This window comes from Callithrix jacchus, chromosome 4 (genome assembly GCF_049354715.1).
Source record: "Callithrix jacchus isolate 240 chromosome 4, calJac240_pri, whole genome shotgun sequence".
NCBI classification, from domain to species: domain Eukaryota; kingdom Metazoa; phylum Chordata; class Mammalia; order Primates; family Cebidae; genus Callithrix; species Callithrix jacchus.
This window is the reverse complement of record NC_133505.1, coordinates 55,309,259-55,326,991: the sequence shown is the minus strand read 5'-3', so window position 1 is coordinate 55,326,991 and position 17,733 is coordinate 55,309,259. Positions and strand designations below refer to the sequence as shown.

General features: G+C 37.7%; 1 protein-coding gene across 8 annotated transcripts in view; it reads right to left on the bottom strand.

Annotated features, from left to right (window-relative positions):
* The window catches only part of MEP1A (meprin A subunit alpha), a 49,749-nt gene that overhangs the window by 27,322 nt on the left and 4,694 nt on the right, over window positions 1-17,733 (bottom strand). For 2 of the 8 annotated variants that reach the window (XM_078369351.1, XM_078369352.1), the window contains exons 1-7: window positions 14,316-14,393; window positions 14,203-14,227; window positions 14,064-14,114; window positions 7,158-7,198; window positions 6,552-6,627; window positions 3,395-3,511; window positions 1,735-1,852 (exon numbers count right to left, since the gene is read on the bottom strand). In XM_078369351.1, the coding sequence (XP_078225477.1) occupies window positions 1,735-1,852; window positions 3,395-3,511; window positions 6,552-6,627; window positions 7,158-7,198; window positions 14,064-14,114; window positions 14,203-14,227; window positions 14,316-14,384 (497 nt within the window). In that variant the 5' untranslated portion in view covers window positions 14,385-14,393. Of the gene's footprint in view, window positions 1-1,734; window positions 1,853-3,394; window positions 3,512-6,551; window positions 6,628-7,157; window positions 7,199-14,063; window positions 14,115-14,202; window positions 14,228-14,315; window positions 14,394-17,733 lie in introns of those variants that run through there. The other 6 variants (XM_035295846.3, XM_035295847.3, XM_078369353.1 and 3 more) reach the window with 3 other exon arrangements.

Genomic DNA, 17,733 nt, shown 5'->3' with positions numbered 1-17,733 from the left:
TAGCAAAAGAAATAACTGGCAGAGTTAACAGACAATCCACGGGGTGGAAGAAAATCTTCATAATGTATACATCCAACAAAGGACTAATATGTAGAATCTACAAAGCACCCAAACAAATTAACAAGAAAAAAACAAACAATTCCATCAGAAAGTGGGCTAAGAACATGAATAGACAACTCTCAAAAGAAGATATACAAATGGCAAACAGACATATGAAAAAACATTCAACATCTCTAATTATCAGGGAAATGCAAATCAAAACTACAATATGATACCACCCTACTCCTGCAAGAATGGCCATAATTAAAAAATAAAAAATACATATATGCTAGTATGATGCAGTAAAAAGGGAACACTTTTACACTGTGGGTGGGAATGTAAAACTAGTACAATGACTATGGAAAACAGTGTGGAGATTCCTTAAAGAACTTAAAGTAGATCTACTGTTTGATCCAGCAATTCCACTAGCAGGTATCTATCCAGAGGAAAAGAAGTCATTATACAAAAAAGATATTTGCACACACATGTTTATAGGAGTACAATTTGCAATTGAAAAAATATGGAACCAGCCCAAATGCCAATCAATCAACAAGTGGATAAAGAAAATATTATGTATACATATAATATATTATATATAATGTGTGTGTGTGTGTGTGTGTAATTGCCTTGCGTCCTCATAGCTTAGCTCCCACATATGAGTGAGAAGGTACAATGTTTGTTTTTCCATTCCTGAGTTATTTCGTTCCTTCATACACACACACACACACACACACACACACACACACACGCATGCATGTACCATGTAATACTACTCAGCCATAACAAGGAAGGAAATAATGGCATTCACAGCAACCTGGATGGAGTTGGAGACCATTACTCTAAATGAAATAACTCAGGAATGGAAAAACAAAGATTGTATGTTCTCACTCATATGTGGGAGCTAAGCTATGAGGACACAAAGGCAAAGGAATAATACATTGGACTTTGGTGACTCAGCGGAAAGGATGAGGTGAGGCAAGGGATAAAAGAGTACACTTTGGGTACAGTGTATACTTCTCTGGTGATGGGTGCATCAAAATCTCAGAAATCACCACTGAGGAACATATTCATACAACCAAAAATAAATAAAGCACACATGGTCAGAACTAGACAACTACTGCAGGCAAGGTCTGGAGGCAGCGATGGAAACTGCAGTGTGAGGAAGTGAGGAAATACCAGCAAGTGGAGCTGAAGACACAAACATATAGTGTCACATATGGTGGCTTTTCTTCCCAGTCTATTGGTTGACATAAACACCATCAAAGAAAAATGGCTTCTTTCTTGATATACCATTCAGTTATTCTTAGAAATAAATCACTATGAAGAACAAATTGATATCTAGAACTTTTCAAAGACGTCTAGCAGCAGAATAGTACAATTTAGAACAGTACTCTTTAAAGGATAAAGTTTATGCTTCAATAAACCTGACTTTTTAAAAAAGTACTCTAATTTAAAACATGACCTAAATCTAAAAATAGTATTGAAATGGATTTCCCTGAAGCCCAGACATATCCAAATAATTCATTCTGTGAGGAGTATGTTAAAAATGTTATGTAATTTAAAGCTTCACAGTGAATGATTTGATTTTGCTTTTAGTTTCTTTTCAATTTCTTCTTTTCACCTTTGAAAGAGATGTGCCACTTTTTATAAACCAAAGTATTCATGATTTTCACTCTGTAAAAATTTCATACTAACCCATCAAACTGTTGAAATATGATATATGAGCTCTCTCCTTCATAGGGCTTGAAATCCACACAGGACTTAAGGCGGAACATTTCAAAGGCATACAGAATGGCTCCTTTAGCATTCAGCCCTGCGGAAATCAGCAAAAATATCAATGAACATTATTTAGACCTTGGATAATATCTATAACTTACAGTTTAGAGAAAACCAGGCTACCACATGAAATCCACAGAGGTGCATTATAGATTTTTTGGTAATAAATAGATTTCCTAGTAACTAAAACTGCAAAATTGGTCATGGACATCTGTACAATTAGTTGTGAACATTAAGTGCATACCTTAAACGCCCAATGCAAATATGTCTACAAAATAAGATAATACACGTGTATATGGCTAAATAAGATAATAAAATAACTTCCACCCTTTTACCCTTTCTCTTTCTCCCACTGAAGCAGAGATTTGGAGTGCATTGCCTCAAAGAGTCACATGGCAGAGCAGAAAACAGAAGTGGTTTGTGAGGAGCTCTGGCTTTAGTTGACATAGATAAAGTACTTTAGAGTGAGGCAGTGAGAATAGTGTTCCTTATCCCTATCTAAAAAATATTCTGTCTTTCTGGAGGAGAAAAGCAGAGCTTAGAGAGATTTCTGGGTTCTGAAAGTGTAAAAGCACATGTGGTATTTTACTCTGCTTCCCAGAAAGATGCTTGAGAGATGGCAAGACTAGACAGCTTATACTGCACAAAGCCTCAGAAAAGATTTCTGTAACCCAAGCTCAGTACCCAAGCAGCAGTGGACTTGAAGGGGCAGGAAAAATAGATGCTGATTAGTAACCTGTGGAGACCAATGACCAAAGATCAAATGCCTTTCCTTTCACCTAACGTGCATGCACTTTTGGCTCCTTAAGACAAAGAAGGAGTAGAGAAGAAAGATACTCCAGAGAAAATGAGATTATGTTTTATTTTGTGTGCATTTTTCCCTCCGATCAACTGATTAAAGGTTAGAATCTAAGTTAAAAATTAAGACACATTATATAAAATTAAATTAATTTCTTGCACATTTGAATTTAGCGCTTTCTCTCAAGGAGTTTATAATGATTGGCCAGAAAATTACATCATATTTTTCTGGCCTTTATTTCATTTAATAAACTACCAAATTGGAGATTCCACAGCCTAGGTGTCATAATATCATATCAAGATCATTAAAGAAACAGTCACTGGAATAGTCAATAAACTAGTTGTGGAAATGACACAGATAACAATAACAAGAGTATTCATTACATCTTCTGGGAGATTTTCAGGCACTTTTACCTATTCTTACTTAGTTACATCTGTACTATGAAGAGCTGTACCCAAGATAGCTGTGGTGTCACAAAAATGTAAGGAAAAAAAGGTGATTATACTGAAGTCAAGCTTCCTAGAAGGCTATGTGGCTTTTGTTATCTTCAATCCAAATGGTGGGATTTCTGAGAGTGGTTAATTTTTAAATCATACCTTATCTTCCTTCTCCACACCTGAGTAAGTTGCAAAGAGGGAACTAAGAACCTATGTAATAATTTTGTAAAAACTGCCTTAACATCATTGGAATAAATGGAAATACAGTCCATTTAAAGTCTTCCTCTTCTCCATGAAGGCAACCCTGAGTGCCCCTCCTCATTTAATTAAATTAATTGATTACTTAATTCATTTTCTCTCTCTTTCCTTCCTTCCTTCCTTCCTTCCTTCCTTCCTTCCTTCCTTTCTTTTCCTTCCTTCCTTTCTTCCTTCCTTCTCTCTCTGTCTCTTCTTTTCTTTTCTGTTAGGAACAAGAATTACAATAAGACAAAAAATGTACCATGATGTACCATGTTTATGAATTATAGGACTCAATATTTTTAAGATCATAGTTTTCTACAAATTTATACACAGAAACAACACATTTCTATTAAAATTCCAGCAGGCTTTTTAGAGAAATTGCTTATAAAATATACACAAAAATGCAAAAGATCTGGAGTAGGCTAAACTGTCTTGAAATTGGAGAGCAAAGCTGGAGCAGTCACTTCAAGGTTAACTATAAAGCTAGAACAACGAACATAATGATTTTGACATGATGGTAGATAAGTAGAATAAGATAAGAAAATAGAGATATCAGATCAAGAAACAAAGAGTCTTGGCAAACTTGGCAAACAAGAGTCTTGCAAAGAGTACTCAACAAGGAAAGCAAAGTTTTATAGCAAATGATGCTAGAACAACTGGGCTAATAAATTCCAATCAATCAATCTCAATCTCTTCATCCTGTTGTACACAAAATTAGTTTGCAAGCAATTATAGACAAAAATTGAAACCATACAACTTCAAAAAATATTGGAAAAATATCTTTGTGACTTGGTTTAAGTATAGATTTCTTAGAATATAAAAACACAAACCATAAGTTAAAAAATTGATAAATCACACTTTATTGGCATTTAAAGCTTTCGTGTTTCAAAATTCACTGCTTGAAAAACAAAAACAAATAACTAAGTAACAGACTAACAGAAAATATGTATAATACATATATCTGACAAAGGGCTTTATCCATAGTATATAAAATCTTAAAATAATAAAAAGACAAACAATATAATTTTTACAAATTGCGAAGGAGTTGGACACACCTCCATAAAATAAGACAAAGAAATAGCCCATAACATTCTAAAATGTGCTAAATATTACTAATCATTACAGAAATGCAAATTAAAATCATAGGGAGATACCATTTTATAACTGCTAAAATGGCTATAATTAATAAGATTAATGCTTTCAGTGTGAGGATGTGGAGCAAATGAAATGCTCATATATTTTCAGGAGGAATGTACAATGGCACAGCCACTTTGGAAATCTGTTTGGTGTTTTCTTACATAGTTATTCATATGATTAAGCAATTATGTTCCTAGGCATTTACCAAAGATAAATAAGAAATGTATTCACATAAACTTGTAAAGGAATGATTGTAATGATTTTCTTCTTACTAGCCCTAACAGGAAAATGGACAGTAATTTGCAGTATATTAATATAAAGAAATATTACTGAATGGTTAAAAAAGGAATTAACTGTTGATCCACAACAATACAGAAGAACTTAAAAAACATAAGTCAAGGAAGCCAGACACCTAGTATTTATAAAAGAAATACTGTGGTATATGAGATCATATAACTGTTGTAAATCAGGCAGAACTATGGGGAAGAAATAGAATGATGGTTGCCTCTTAGGGAGTGGAGATGGGAACTGCCTAGAAAGGAACTTTATGGAATGATGGAAGTGTGAATTATATAGGTATATGTGTTTGTCAAAAGCCTTATATATTTATTTGTGCATTTCACTCCATGTAAATTTAACTTGAGTAAAAAAAATTCTATACAAATATTGAACTCTAGTTGGAAAGTTTGCTTTCACAATGGTCTGAGTCTGGGCATCTGAACTTTAACACTAAAGATGACCTTCATGTGGTGTTGCTTGAGAGATACTGCTGTATCCTTACTACCTTTATCTTATGTCAGATCACTTGTCTCAAATTACTCTCAATTATAATTTCTTACCTGCCTTGCAACTATAGAGACCTTACTACTTAAGCTGTGGTCTGTGTGGGGACCAACAGCATCAGCATCACTGGGGACCACTGGATATGCAACATTTCATGCACCAAACCTGACCTACTCTGTAGGTTAACAAGATCCTCCTATGAGTCCTATGAACATTAAAGTCTAAGAAGCACTGCCTTACACCTCCAAGAGACATAGTGAAGGATACTTAAAATATCAGATGAAGGCACAGTGCCTGGCACATAATAGGGTAGTGCAGATGTGACAACCAGGATAAGAAAAAATTGTAATAGGAAAGAACCCCTTTTAAAAAGCTGATATTTCTTAAACCATGTTCCATTAGGTATTGGTGTTCCATGAATTTGCAAGGCAAACACTGGATAAAATAACTCAATTTTCCAGCTAATAACTAAGAACAACAGCATTTGTTTATATCTAGCTGTTCTCCAAAAAGAGGGATACAAGGCAGCACTGATAAGGAGGATGGAAAATGCTGAAACATAATCTACATCTCCTAAGAGGAGGGGCTGCCTAGCAGCCCAACAAGATTAGGCAACCTTGTCCTGGCTTCGCCTCTTCACTCTAATCTTGTCCATCTGTCTAAGCAGGAGTGGCCTTGTAGACATTGAGTCACCATGGCTGCTCAGCTGTCCATCAACTGCTTGAGGAACAGCCAGGGACTACATGTGGCTTCTAATATTTATTTATGTCTACCAGTTGTTAATTCTATACCCAATCTTAGCTAAAAGGTGAAGTGATTCCACCAGTTATTATTTCTAATGATGAGTAAAATGTAACATATTCAGGTCTTTTTCTTAAGAGAGAGAAAAGAGTAGACATTACTAACACCAAGAAAAAAGGATTGTGAACATGTGAAATATGGACTTTTTCATTTCTCATTGTGGCATGTTTCTCTTGTAACAAAAAGAGAAGAAATCAATACGCTAAAAATAGTATACTCACACTACATTTAGATTTACCTAAACAAAGTACAAACTTTGTTGCTCTGATGCAAAGTATGTTTCATTGGGTTTTTGCTCTTTTATATTGTTCCTGGTTGCATTTTAAAAGTTATTTTTGGATAGTGTATATCTCAGACTGGTTAAGCAGCACTGGTTTTGATGTAATGTCGTATCTTTCTCCCCATGAGATAAAGATTCATCAGGACTTGAAAACCCTCAGGTTTTCATTGTGCTTACTCCCAATGCGAAACCCATGAATAGGTTGAGAGAGGAGAGAGAGTTAAACTGAAACCCCCTAATTAAGAACAATTAATATTACCCAAATTATCAGCCAAAATGTAAGGAATGGGGAATGTCCACCTGCTGTTTGGGTCTCTCAGGCCATTTCTGGAGTTCTGTGAAAACAAAGGTAAAAATGAGTGGGAAGCCCAGTCCTCAAGGTCACCTTGACCCCCTCCTTCACTAAACTCTCACACAGCAAATAGTCTATCATGCAATTCAAACAGTTTAGTGGCAATTTGTCTTCTGATAATGAAAGCAATAGAAGTTCTTGAGAGATAATTTGGAAAAATCAGAGAAATTATTAAGAACAAAATAAAGGGGGCCTGCAATCTCAAAAAACTGAGATAGCTGCTACAGATGTGTTGGTGCATTATCTTTCCTCTCATTCTTCATTTATTAGAATGAAGAAAATTTGATAGATAACTCATTTAATTATTTTAGACTCTTTTGTGCTGTTTGCTTATTTTCCTTCTGTTTTTGTCCTTACCAACCATAGTGGAACTCCTCACTGGAACAAGTTATAGATGAGATTTCTCTTATCTCCTCCACAGTGCCCATCCCAGGGCTGGCCACAGAGCAGAGGCTCACACCCAGTGGTACTGTCTGTCCTGAGGAATTTATTGCATCATTAAAAGGTACTCACCCGCAAGAGGATGTCCCCTTGAAAGAGGTCCAAGCCTGCAGCTGGAAGTGAAAATTTTTTTTAAAAAAGAATATTTGAGTGAACATTATTAAAAGGCATCTTTTATAATAAAATCTTTGCCATTATAAGTCTTTGAATATTAAATGTGGCAAAACTCTTTTTGAAACAATGCAAAAATTCCAATTGAGCAAATGTGAATGACTGATGAGTATCACATCTTGTCATAGACTCTGTTTTTAATTTTGGAACAAGAAATCTTGTCTAAGAATCTTAGAAGTAAGAAATAAGTTAGAAGGGATTTTACTGATCACTGACTATAAAGAAGGGATTAGAGGCAGCGCTGATAAGGAGGATGAAAAATATTGAGAGAATGGAGAATGGTTGGGTGTGGTGGCTCACACCTGTAATCCCAGCACTTTGGGAGGCTGAGACAGGTGGATCACCTGAGGTCAGTGTCGGGATTCAATTGGGTTGGCTGGCAAAATACAAGGGAAATTTTGGAAAAAGTTATAAGATTATAGTCTCAAACCTTTCGGAAGGCCAAAAGGTTTTAATGGAACAGACTAAACAAATCCAGTTCTTACATTAGAACTTTAAGTCATAGGGTAAAGGTTAGAATAATGGAAGCTTCTACAGTTAAGTCTGTTTACCCCACATTCCTTTGTCTCTGTTTACTCATGTAAACTTTGTGCTGGATGGTCCCCTCAGGGGGAGTTCAAAGGGAAATTCCCCATCAATTGTGTTTATTCCAGGCCCTGGAACCAAGACCTTTTATCATTAGTAAAACCACTCTTTTAACTGTGTTAATTATCCACAAGCATGTTGACTTAGAACTTCTATTATTAAACCTATACTAAATAAATGCAAGGAGGAACAAAGAGTCATGGTCGGTTAGCTATAATCACCCTCTAAAAACAGTTGACAACCATCCCAAGCCCACTCACATCACTGTACTGGGTGTGAGAGTGTATTTCATTCATCCGTTCCTAAGTCAGGGTCTATAAAACAAATCTCTGCATGTAGTCATCAAGGTCTCAAGTAGTAATCCCAGCATAACGCTCATCACAGCTGATGCCCGAACAGAGACACCGATGTGACTGACACCACAGCCAGTGCCCCACTGTGAGGAGATTTGACCAAGACAATGTCATAGCAGGTGCCCAAACATGCAGCAAACCTATATGATCACTGCTGCAAAAAAGGAAAGCAGTGGACCCCTAGAAAACCAGAAGGAAGGAAACCACGCAGTCAAGTCAAGTAATCAGTAAGTCATTGGTACCCATTGGTATTGCCAAGTTCAGGGAGGGATTGTTTCAGACTAGGGATTAATCATGGGACAGCAGTTATCAGCACAACAGAAGCAGTACCAGACCCAGTTGAAGGAATTAATGCAAACTGTTGTATCCTAAAGCCCATGGTTCCGAGCAGAGGGCTCACTAGATGTAAAGCTTGGGGAACAAGTGGGAAGAAATTATGCATGAAGACAACCAATGAATAGGAAAAAAGACAAAGGAGATACTACAGCTATACGTTCTTGTCTTAAACAAGCAGCTTTGGAGGGTTAACTTTTAGCCTGCCTGGTAATTAAAAATCAGCAAGGCAATCAAATACATGAACCCATTTCTTTTAGCGCTTATAAAGAGCTAAACAGAAGTATAAAGGGAGCTGCTAGCCCATTTACGAAAGGAATGATTGAGGTTTTAGCAGACAACTTCCAAATAACCCCATGGGATTGGTCAATGCTAGCTAAAACCACTTTGAAGCCCAGCCAGTGCCTCCTCTGAAGAGCAAAATACCAGTTGTGTAAACAACAAGCCAAAAGGAATCAGGCAGCAGGGCAAGATATAACAGCTGCTATGCTCCAGGGGAAGCGGCCCCATGCCGAGGTATCACAACAACTAGATTTTGATCCCTAGGCCTATAATCAAGTATCATCATGAACTGAATTCCCCAAAGTGGACCTCAGCTCTTTTGTAAATGTTCATCAGGGGCCTCAGGAATCATTTGTTGAATTTATTGATTAGTTAACTCAGGCAATTAAAAAGCAAATTAGTCATGACCAGGTTGCGGATATTTTATTGTTGCAATTGGCTTATAAAAACACTAATGTAGATTGCCAGCAAGCAATGTAGGCAGTCAGAGGAAAGGCCGCCACAATCGAGGAACTTATAAAAGGGTGTCAACTAGTAGAAACAGAGACATAGAAAGCCAAAATATTGGCTATGGAATTAAGTCCTCCTAGAATGAAAAGGGAGAGGAACTCTAATTGTCTTCTATGGGGAAAGCCAGTTATATGAAAAGAGACTGCCCAAAGAATAGACACCAAGGTTAATCAAGGAAAGAATTTCCTTTTATATGTGCCCTATGTAGAAAGGGGAAGCATTAGGCAAATCAATGCTATCTAAATTTAATAAAAACAGCAACCCCATAGGTAATCAAACAGGAAACATCATAAGGGGCCATCCTCAGGCCCCGATTTAAACTAAGGCAATGCTAGCAGCTTTCCTCAGCCAAACGGAAAGTCCACGGTCCTCTCTCAAAGCAGCCACCACTAGGACCACAGAGCTAAACTTACTCTGCCCAAACAAATTAGTCTTAAAAGAAGGAGATGACCCCAAAAGAGTTGCTACAGGGAGGTCAAGAGTTTGAAACCAGCCTAGCCAATGTGGTGAAACCACGTCTCCACTTAAAGCACAAAAATTAGCTAAATGTGGTGGCGTGTGCCCATAGTCCCAGCTACTCAAAAGGCTGAGGCAGGAGAATTGCTTGAACCCAGGAGGAAGAGGTTACAGTGAGCTGAGATCACATCATTGCACTCTAGCCTGGGTGACAGAGCCAGACTCCATCTGAGGGAAAAAAAAGAAAAAAAAATGAGAGAAATGGAGAAAAAAAAAGAGTCCAGAGACGTGAAGTGATGTGCTATGTAATCCAGTGGCAAACTAAGCATCAAAACTCCTGCCTTCCCATTCAGGGCTCTTTCTGCCACTGTACCATTCTGCCTCTTGTCCCAAGGTAAATCAGTGTGTTTTGTTCTTTCCCATGAAAAAAATGATGATACCCTCCAAAACCAAGCTCAAGGTGCCTCCCACATCCTACGAAAGGATGTGGAAAACAGATGTTTGGATGTGGAAAGATCCAAACATCTGTTCACAGGTGCTTAGTAGAATATACTCTCCCACTGCTGGTATTGCTTAATACTGGTCTCATTCTGTTTCAGTAAGCAAGATTCTTAAAAGGGAAGACCTTTGTGAGAAAATTTCTCAAGCATTAAAAGATCATCACTTGTCATAACTCTCACGTTGACAAGCAACGTTTTCTGTAAAATGCAGCAACTTAAGACAGAATCACTGGATTGTACTTCATTCTGAGGCTAGCCCTGATTTACAAGCTGGAAATCAAGGCAGAGATTAAATCACCACAGTCTCACAAGCCAACAGAGGCCCCATTTGGCAAAGCCTGTGGCTCCTTCAGGAACCAGCTCCATTTCTGCATAGGACACCCAGGACATGTTAGGTATTAGCAGGCATCATGATTTCACTTGCTAATGACTAACTAGGGCTATCCCCATATCACTCCCTTCCTCATGCACACATTTCCTAGAGTGCTTGACCTCCTTAACCCTGACCTATTCCTGTGGTAGCAGTACAATTAAACAACCACAAACAGTACTGACATCACTGCCTCCCTGTCAGTAGGACCCAGATTTGAATCATCTTTGAAATAGAGGGACTGTGCTGGTTCATCTATTCTTTTATTGAGGTTTGTCCTGAGCAAAAATCTGTATTTCCTGACACCTGGCCTGGATTATAATGAGATTGAGGGAGCTCTTCCAGAGTGAAGTGAACAAGCCCACTCAGACTTTGGCCCCAGTGGTCAGTCAGAATGGATGGGGTCACTGGGGACAGGGAGAACTTCCCAAAGAAATGTACTTCCAGTGAAAGCAAGCCTCAATATATTCATTACCCAATGTGTTCATATGGTGCACACTTATTAAATGCCTAATGTGTCTTAAGCATTTTTCTAGATGCTGGGGATATAGCGGAGAATAAAACAAAGTCCTTAAGAGGAGATGGCACTCTTGATTGGGGGAAGAGGGAGACATACAAATAAACAAATAACTGTAAAGTATGACAAATGGCGAAAAGTACAGTAAAAAAGAAACATACAAAAGTTAAGGTGGGAAAGAGTGCTGAGGTGAGATAGGTTTGCTGTTTTATTAAAGAGTGGCCAGAGAAGGCCTCCCAAAGGAGGTGGCATTTTAGCAGAAATGTGTTGAAGTGAGGGAATGAAAGAAGAGAGTGGAGGTAGAGGCAACAGGAGATAGGTCCTGTGGCAGGAAAGCCTTGATGTCGTAGGGCAGTGGTGCTGAACTTTCACATCAGAGTCCCCTGGAGGGCTTGATCAACACAGCTTGATGAGCCCCTACCCTTGAACTTCTGGTTCATTAAGTCTGGGGCAGAGCCTTTAGAATGTTCATTCCTAACAAGTTTTCTGATGATGCCAATGCTGCTGGCTGGGGGACAACCATTGAAAACCACTTTTGTAGATGAGTAGCTGTGCAGTCAGGGTGGCTGGAGAGCTCAAGCAGGATGGGGAAGAGTAGTCACAAATTAGGTCGGAGAGGCAGCCAGGGCAGATTGACTCACGCTCTAATGTGCGTAGAAACCACTAGGGGTCTGTCAAAATGGAGATGCTAATTTGGTAGGTCTGGGGTCGATCCCCAAACGATACATTTCTAAGAGAATGTTCTTGAGTGACACAGGTCCCTTTGGCTTGTGGACCACACTTTGGGAATCAAGGCTCTGGGGCCTTTACTTTGTGTTGGAGGAGAAGTCATTAGAAGGTTGGAGCAAAGAAATGACATAATCTGAAGGATACTAAAAGGAGAGCTCTATGCTGTGCAGAATAGTCTGTAGGGTGCAAAGGCAGAAAAGGAAGCACAGTTATAAGGCCCCTCAAAGGACCAAGACAGACATGAGGTGGCTGACCAAGGTGGAGGCAGTAAAAGTGCTGAAAATTCTCAACTGCGATATGATTTAAAAGTAGATCCAGGTAGGGTAGGCTGGCTCACACAGGTAATACCAGCACTCTGGGAGGCCGAGGTGGGCAGACCACAAGGTCATGAGTTCAAGACCAGCCTAACTAACATGGAGAAACCCCATCTCTACCAAAAATGCGAAAATTAGCCTGGCATGGTAGTGGGCACCTGTAATAGCTGCTATTAGGAAGGCTGAGGCAGGAGAATCGCTTGAACCTGGGAGGCGGAGATTGCAGTGAGCTAAGATAGTGCCACTGCACTCTAGCCTGGGTAACAGAGCAAGACTCCATCTGAGAAAAAAAAAAGTAATTCCGATCTAATAGCATTTTCTGACAGATTGTGCATAAGGTGTGTGACAAGAGTCAGGGGCAACTTTAAGATTCTGAGCGTAAAATCTAGAAGGAGTTAGCTGCGTAAAATCTAGAAGGAGTTAGCTGCATTTAGCAGGTCTTGGGGCAGAGGAAAAGAAGTGTTAAGTCAACCTTGTGAGGCTCAAAGAAGATGGTGAAAAGGTGGTAATTTTCTCCGTATGATTTTCCCAATCAATTTATGGTGTTAGAATCTGGCCATATGGCTAACCCAATCAATCTGGTGGCTTGGTTGAAATGGCTTAAAAAGAAAATATACATCGTAATGAGATTTCTTCACTGGGGTGAAGGTTCAGAGGTGGTGGTGGACCTAAAGAATACAAAATGGCAAAGAAGTAGAGAATGAATTTTTATTAGATAAATAAGGATGATATTAGAAAAACCCTAATTCTAATCCCAGCCCTGTTGTAAAATACAGCAGATTCTCTGAACTGTTTACACAATGGCTGACTCTAAAGAGAGATATTTTAGTGCCTTGCTCTGAAGTCTTGGGACCCATTTCTGCATTCACCCATTTACCTTCCTAAACTATTTCTACTCTGCCTATGCAGCCCTTCTCCAGCTATTCCAATTAAATATCAACTAACTGGCTTCTCTGTGAGTGAGACAAAGCCAGAAACATTAACCATTAGGCATGAGTGTTTTAGTTTTGTAGTCTTCTTCAGGTGGCACTGAGCTATTAAGGTATGGGCTGCAAGATCTGGAAGGGAGTCCCATCACTGCTACCTAGGATCTTGAGCAAGTCACTGTAATCATGAGAAGCCACCTGTCTCTTCCCAAAAAATGAAAATAGCACTTACTCCACAAGACTGGACAAATCAATATGCAATTGGATATAAAGGCTTTTTGTAAACTGAAGGTAAATGTGATCATGAATCCCTCTGCTTCCACAAATCCTGACCAAAGACACCAGGAATTCAGAGGCTTCTCTCTCATTCCAGAAGCAGGACAACAGAGAGAAAAGATAGATGATGACTCAGCTTCTTTCTCCTCTCAATAATGAGTGAGACTGATGAATTTCTTCAAGAAATATGTTTATGAACAAGATACCTAAGTGGAGATTTCTTTACACTTACCTCTAAGTCTCAACCAAAGAGTTGTTAGTGAATATGATGGGTCAGTGGAGGGGTTGGGTTTTGTTTCCCCCCTAAATATAACCAGAGGCTTATTCTTGTATTTTTCTTTAACCATCAGAATATTTATTTGCTTTCTCCTTTTTTTCCAAATACAAATTTGAAAAATAAACTTTTTAAAAGAGAAACATGTTATGTGTTTCTAGATCCATTGAGAACTCCCTAGCTCTCCTAGAAAGTCTGGTCTAACTATCTTCTCTTTCCACATTTTTATCTTTCAGAAAATGCAATTTCTCACAAAGCACCAGTAAATATTTCTCCCCAAAAGAATCACAATACAGTATGATGAAGAAAAGAGATTTTCAGTAATCCCATCATTGGGTTTTAAGTAATTTCAAGACTTTAATAATGCAAAAATTGAACTCACCTAAATTGATTTCTGAAATATCCTTCTGTTCACCAAAATCTGCATCATGTACTGTTAAAAGTGAGAAAAAAATTATTATTAGCCTTGCTAAATGAAAAAAGTTCAGAAACACTCTCTGTGCATTTGAACTAATTCTTACCATTTTCTTTAGGAAGATACTTAATCTGCAAAAAATAAATATACAGAAAATGGGTAATATATACTAGAATTAATATTTTTAAATATAAAAAAAAAAAACAGGATTCTACTTACCGATACAGCTGCTATGTGGGCAAAAAACAAGGTAAAAGAGAGAATGCAAGTGGATCTAGTCCAAGCCATTGCTGCAATGAGCTGATTTTAGTGAAGACAGCTTGCCATAAATGCTGTTTAGACTTTACCCGGATTGTCATATTAGAAACTTTGACCCTTCCATATGTACTGTAGAGATCACAAAATGTAGTCAAAGATAACATCGTTGACTCTTTTGAGGACAGGTAAGTTGACCTTAAATGCTTAGGCTCCAGAGACTGGGGAAAAGTTTGAAAAATTAATACTGAAATGAGCATATAAGAACTAATAACATTCCTATACGGCAAGGTGGTTTGCTGCCTTCATCCCCCCATCACCTATATCTGGTATTTCTCCCCTCATTATCCCTCCCCACTCTCCCCACCACTGATGTCCCTCCTCTAGTGCCCGCTTACTGACCACAGTGAGTGATGCTCCCCTCCCTGTGTCCACATGTTCTAATTGTTCAACACCCAGCTATGAGTGATAACATACGGTGTTTGGTTTTCTGTTCTTGTGTCAGTTTGCTGAGAATGATGGTTTCCAGATTCACCCATGTCCCTATGAAGGACATGAACTCAACACTTTTTATGTCTGTGTAGTATTCCATGGTGTGTATGTGCCACATTTTCTTTATCCAGTCTATTGATGATGGACATTTGGGTTGGTTCCAGGTCTTTGCTATTGCAAACAGTGCCACAATGAACATACATGTGCATGTGTCTTTATAGCAGAACAATTTATAATTATTTGTGTATATACCCAGTAATGGAATTGCTGGGTCAAAATGGTATTTCTATTTCTAGGTCCTTGAGGAATGGCCACACTATCCTCCACACAGGTTGAACTAATTTACACTCCCACCAACAGTGTAAAAGTGTTCCTATTTTTCCACATCCTCTCCAGCATCTGTTGTGTCCAGATTTTTAATGATTGCCATTCTAACTGGTGTGAGACAGTATCTCAATGTAGCCTTGATTTCCATTTCTCTAATGACCAGTGATGATGAGCATTTTTTCATGTTTCTTGGCCTCACATATGTCTTCTTTTTCAAAGTGTCAGTTCATATCCTTTGCCCACTTTTGAATGGGTTTGTTTGTTTCTTATAAATCTGTTTCAGTTCTTTGGAGATTCTGGATATTAGCCCTTTGTCAGATGGGTAGATTGCAAAAACTTTTTCCCATTCCGTTGGTTGCCAGTTTACTCTAATAATTGTTTCCTTTGCTGCACAGAAGCTCTGGAGTTTAATTAGATCCCATTTGTCTATTTTGGCTTTTGTTGCCAATGCTTTTGGTATTTTAGTCATGAAGTCCTTGCCTATGTCCTGAATGGTTTTGCCTAGGTTTTTTTCCAAGGTTTTTATGGTGTTAGGTCTTATGTTTAGATCTTTAATCAATCTGGAATTAATTTTAGTGTAAGGTATCAGGAAGGGGTCCAGTTTCTGCTTTCTGCACATGGCTAGCCAGTTTTCCCAACACCATTTATTAAACAGGGAATCCTTTCCCGATGGCTTGTTTTTGTAAGGTTTGTCAAAGATCAGATGGTTGTAGATGTGTGGCATTGCTTCTGAGGCCTCTGTTGTGTTTCATTGGTCTATGTCTCTGTTTTGGTACCACTACCATGCTGTTTTGATTACTGTGGCCTTGTGATATAGTTTTAAGTCAGGCAGCGTGATGCCTCCAGCTTTGTTCTTTTTGCTTAGGATTGTTTTGGCTATGCAGACTCTCTTTCGGTTCCATATGAAGTTTGAAGTGGTTTTTTTCCAGTTCTGTGAAGAAGGTCATTGCTGGCTTGATGGAGATAGCATTAAATATATAGATTACTTTGGGCAGTAGGGCCATTTTCACGATGTTGATTCTTCCCAACCATGAGCATGGAATGTTTTTCCGTCTGTTTATGTCCTCTCTTATTTTATTGAGCAGTGGTGAGTAGTTCTCCTTGAAGAGATTCTTTACAACCTTTTTAGTTGTATTCCTAGGCATTTTATTCTCTTTGCAGTAATTATGAATGGGAGTTCACTTTTGACTTGGCTCTCTGTCTATTATTGGTGTGCTCATATTCAGTATAGTACTGGAAGTTCTAGCCAGGGCAATCATGCAAGAGAAAGAAATAAAGGGTATAAATTCAAATTTTATGGAAATGTTATAAAGCAATTATTGAAGGACATAAAAAATACCTCTCTCTCTCTCTCTCTCTCTCTCTCTCTATATATATATATATATATATGTACATACACATATATAAAAAAATATATATGTACACACACATATATGTATACACACATATATAAAATATTCGTAGATTATTTCAATATAAATCTATAAATTTATTGTTATTTTAGTAAAAAATCTAACAGGCTTTTCACTGGAAATTGCCAAGCTGACAAATGTTCAATTCACATGGAAGAGTATACCTTGAAGAACAGACAAGAAAATTCTGAAAAGGATGAATAAAGAGAAAAGAATTTCCCTAAAAGAATATCAAGAACATTTGTAAAGTTACAGTAATTAGAGTGTAATAGTTCCAAAAATAAAGATAAAATGAATCTATAGACTTGAGTAGGGGTAGTATCCAAATAGATGCAAGCATATGCAGGGCTTTCATGTATGAGAGAAACCAAAAAGTCAAGAGGAAAACTCTGGTCTCTTTCATAATAATGTTGGAATAACTGCATTTCTGCATGAGGAAAGACATTAAATGTTCACCTGACATCATTCACAAAAATAAATTCTAGATAGATTAAAAATATTAATATAAATATATAAACTTGGACAAAGAAAACATAGGAACATATTTTTAACCTTAAGGTCAAGAAAGATCGCTTAAACATGAAAAAAATATAGAAATTATAGAGGAAAAGAATAATACATTTGACTATATCAAAATTTAAACTTCTTTATGACAAAACCATAATATGATTAAAAGACAAGCCACAGATGAGAGATGATATGTATACTGCAAATAATTGAATAAGGATAAGTATTTAAGATATGTAAAAAAATTTCTATAAATCAATAAGAAGAAAAAATATTATCTAAGGAGAAAATGAACAAAAAACATGAGTTGGCCTCCAAGAAGAAGAATTGGCCTCCAAGAAGAAGCCAGTGGAACACTGTCTTCCTGGGGCTTGAGCCTGTTTATAAAAGATGATCTGTTAGCAGAATGTAACCCTCAGCCATTACTTTGCCTTAAAAACCTAACTTGCTTTGAAAACCTAATGTATTTATAGCAGCATTATTCACAATAGCCAAAAGGTGGAAGCAACCCAAATGGACAAATGGATAAACAGAATGTGGTGCACATACATTCGATAGAATATGATCCATCCTGAAAAAGAATTCTCACACATGCCACATGGATGAACCTTGAAAACATTGTTACGTGCAATAAGCCAGACATT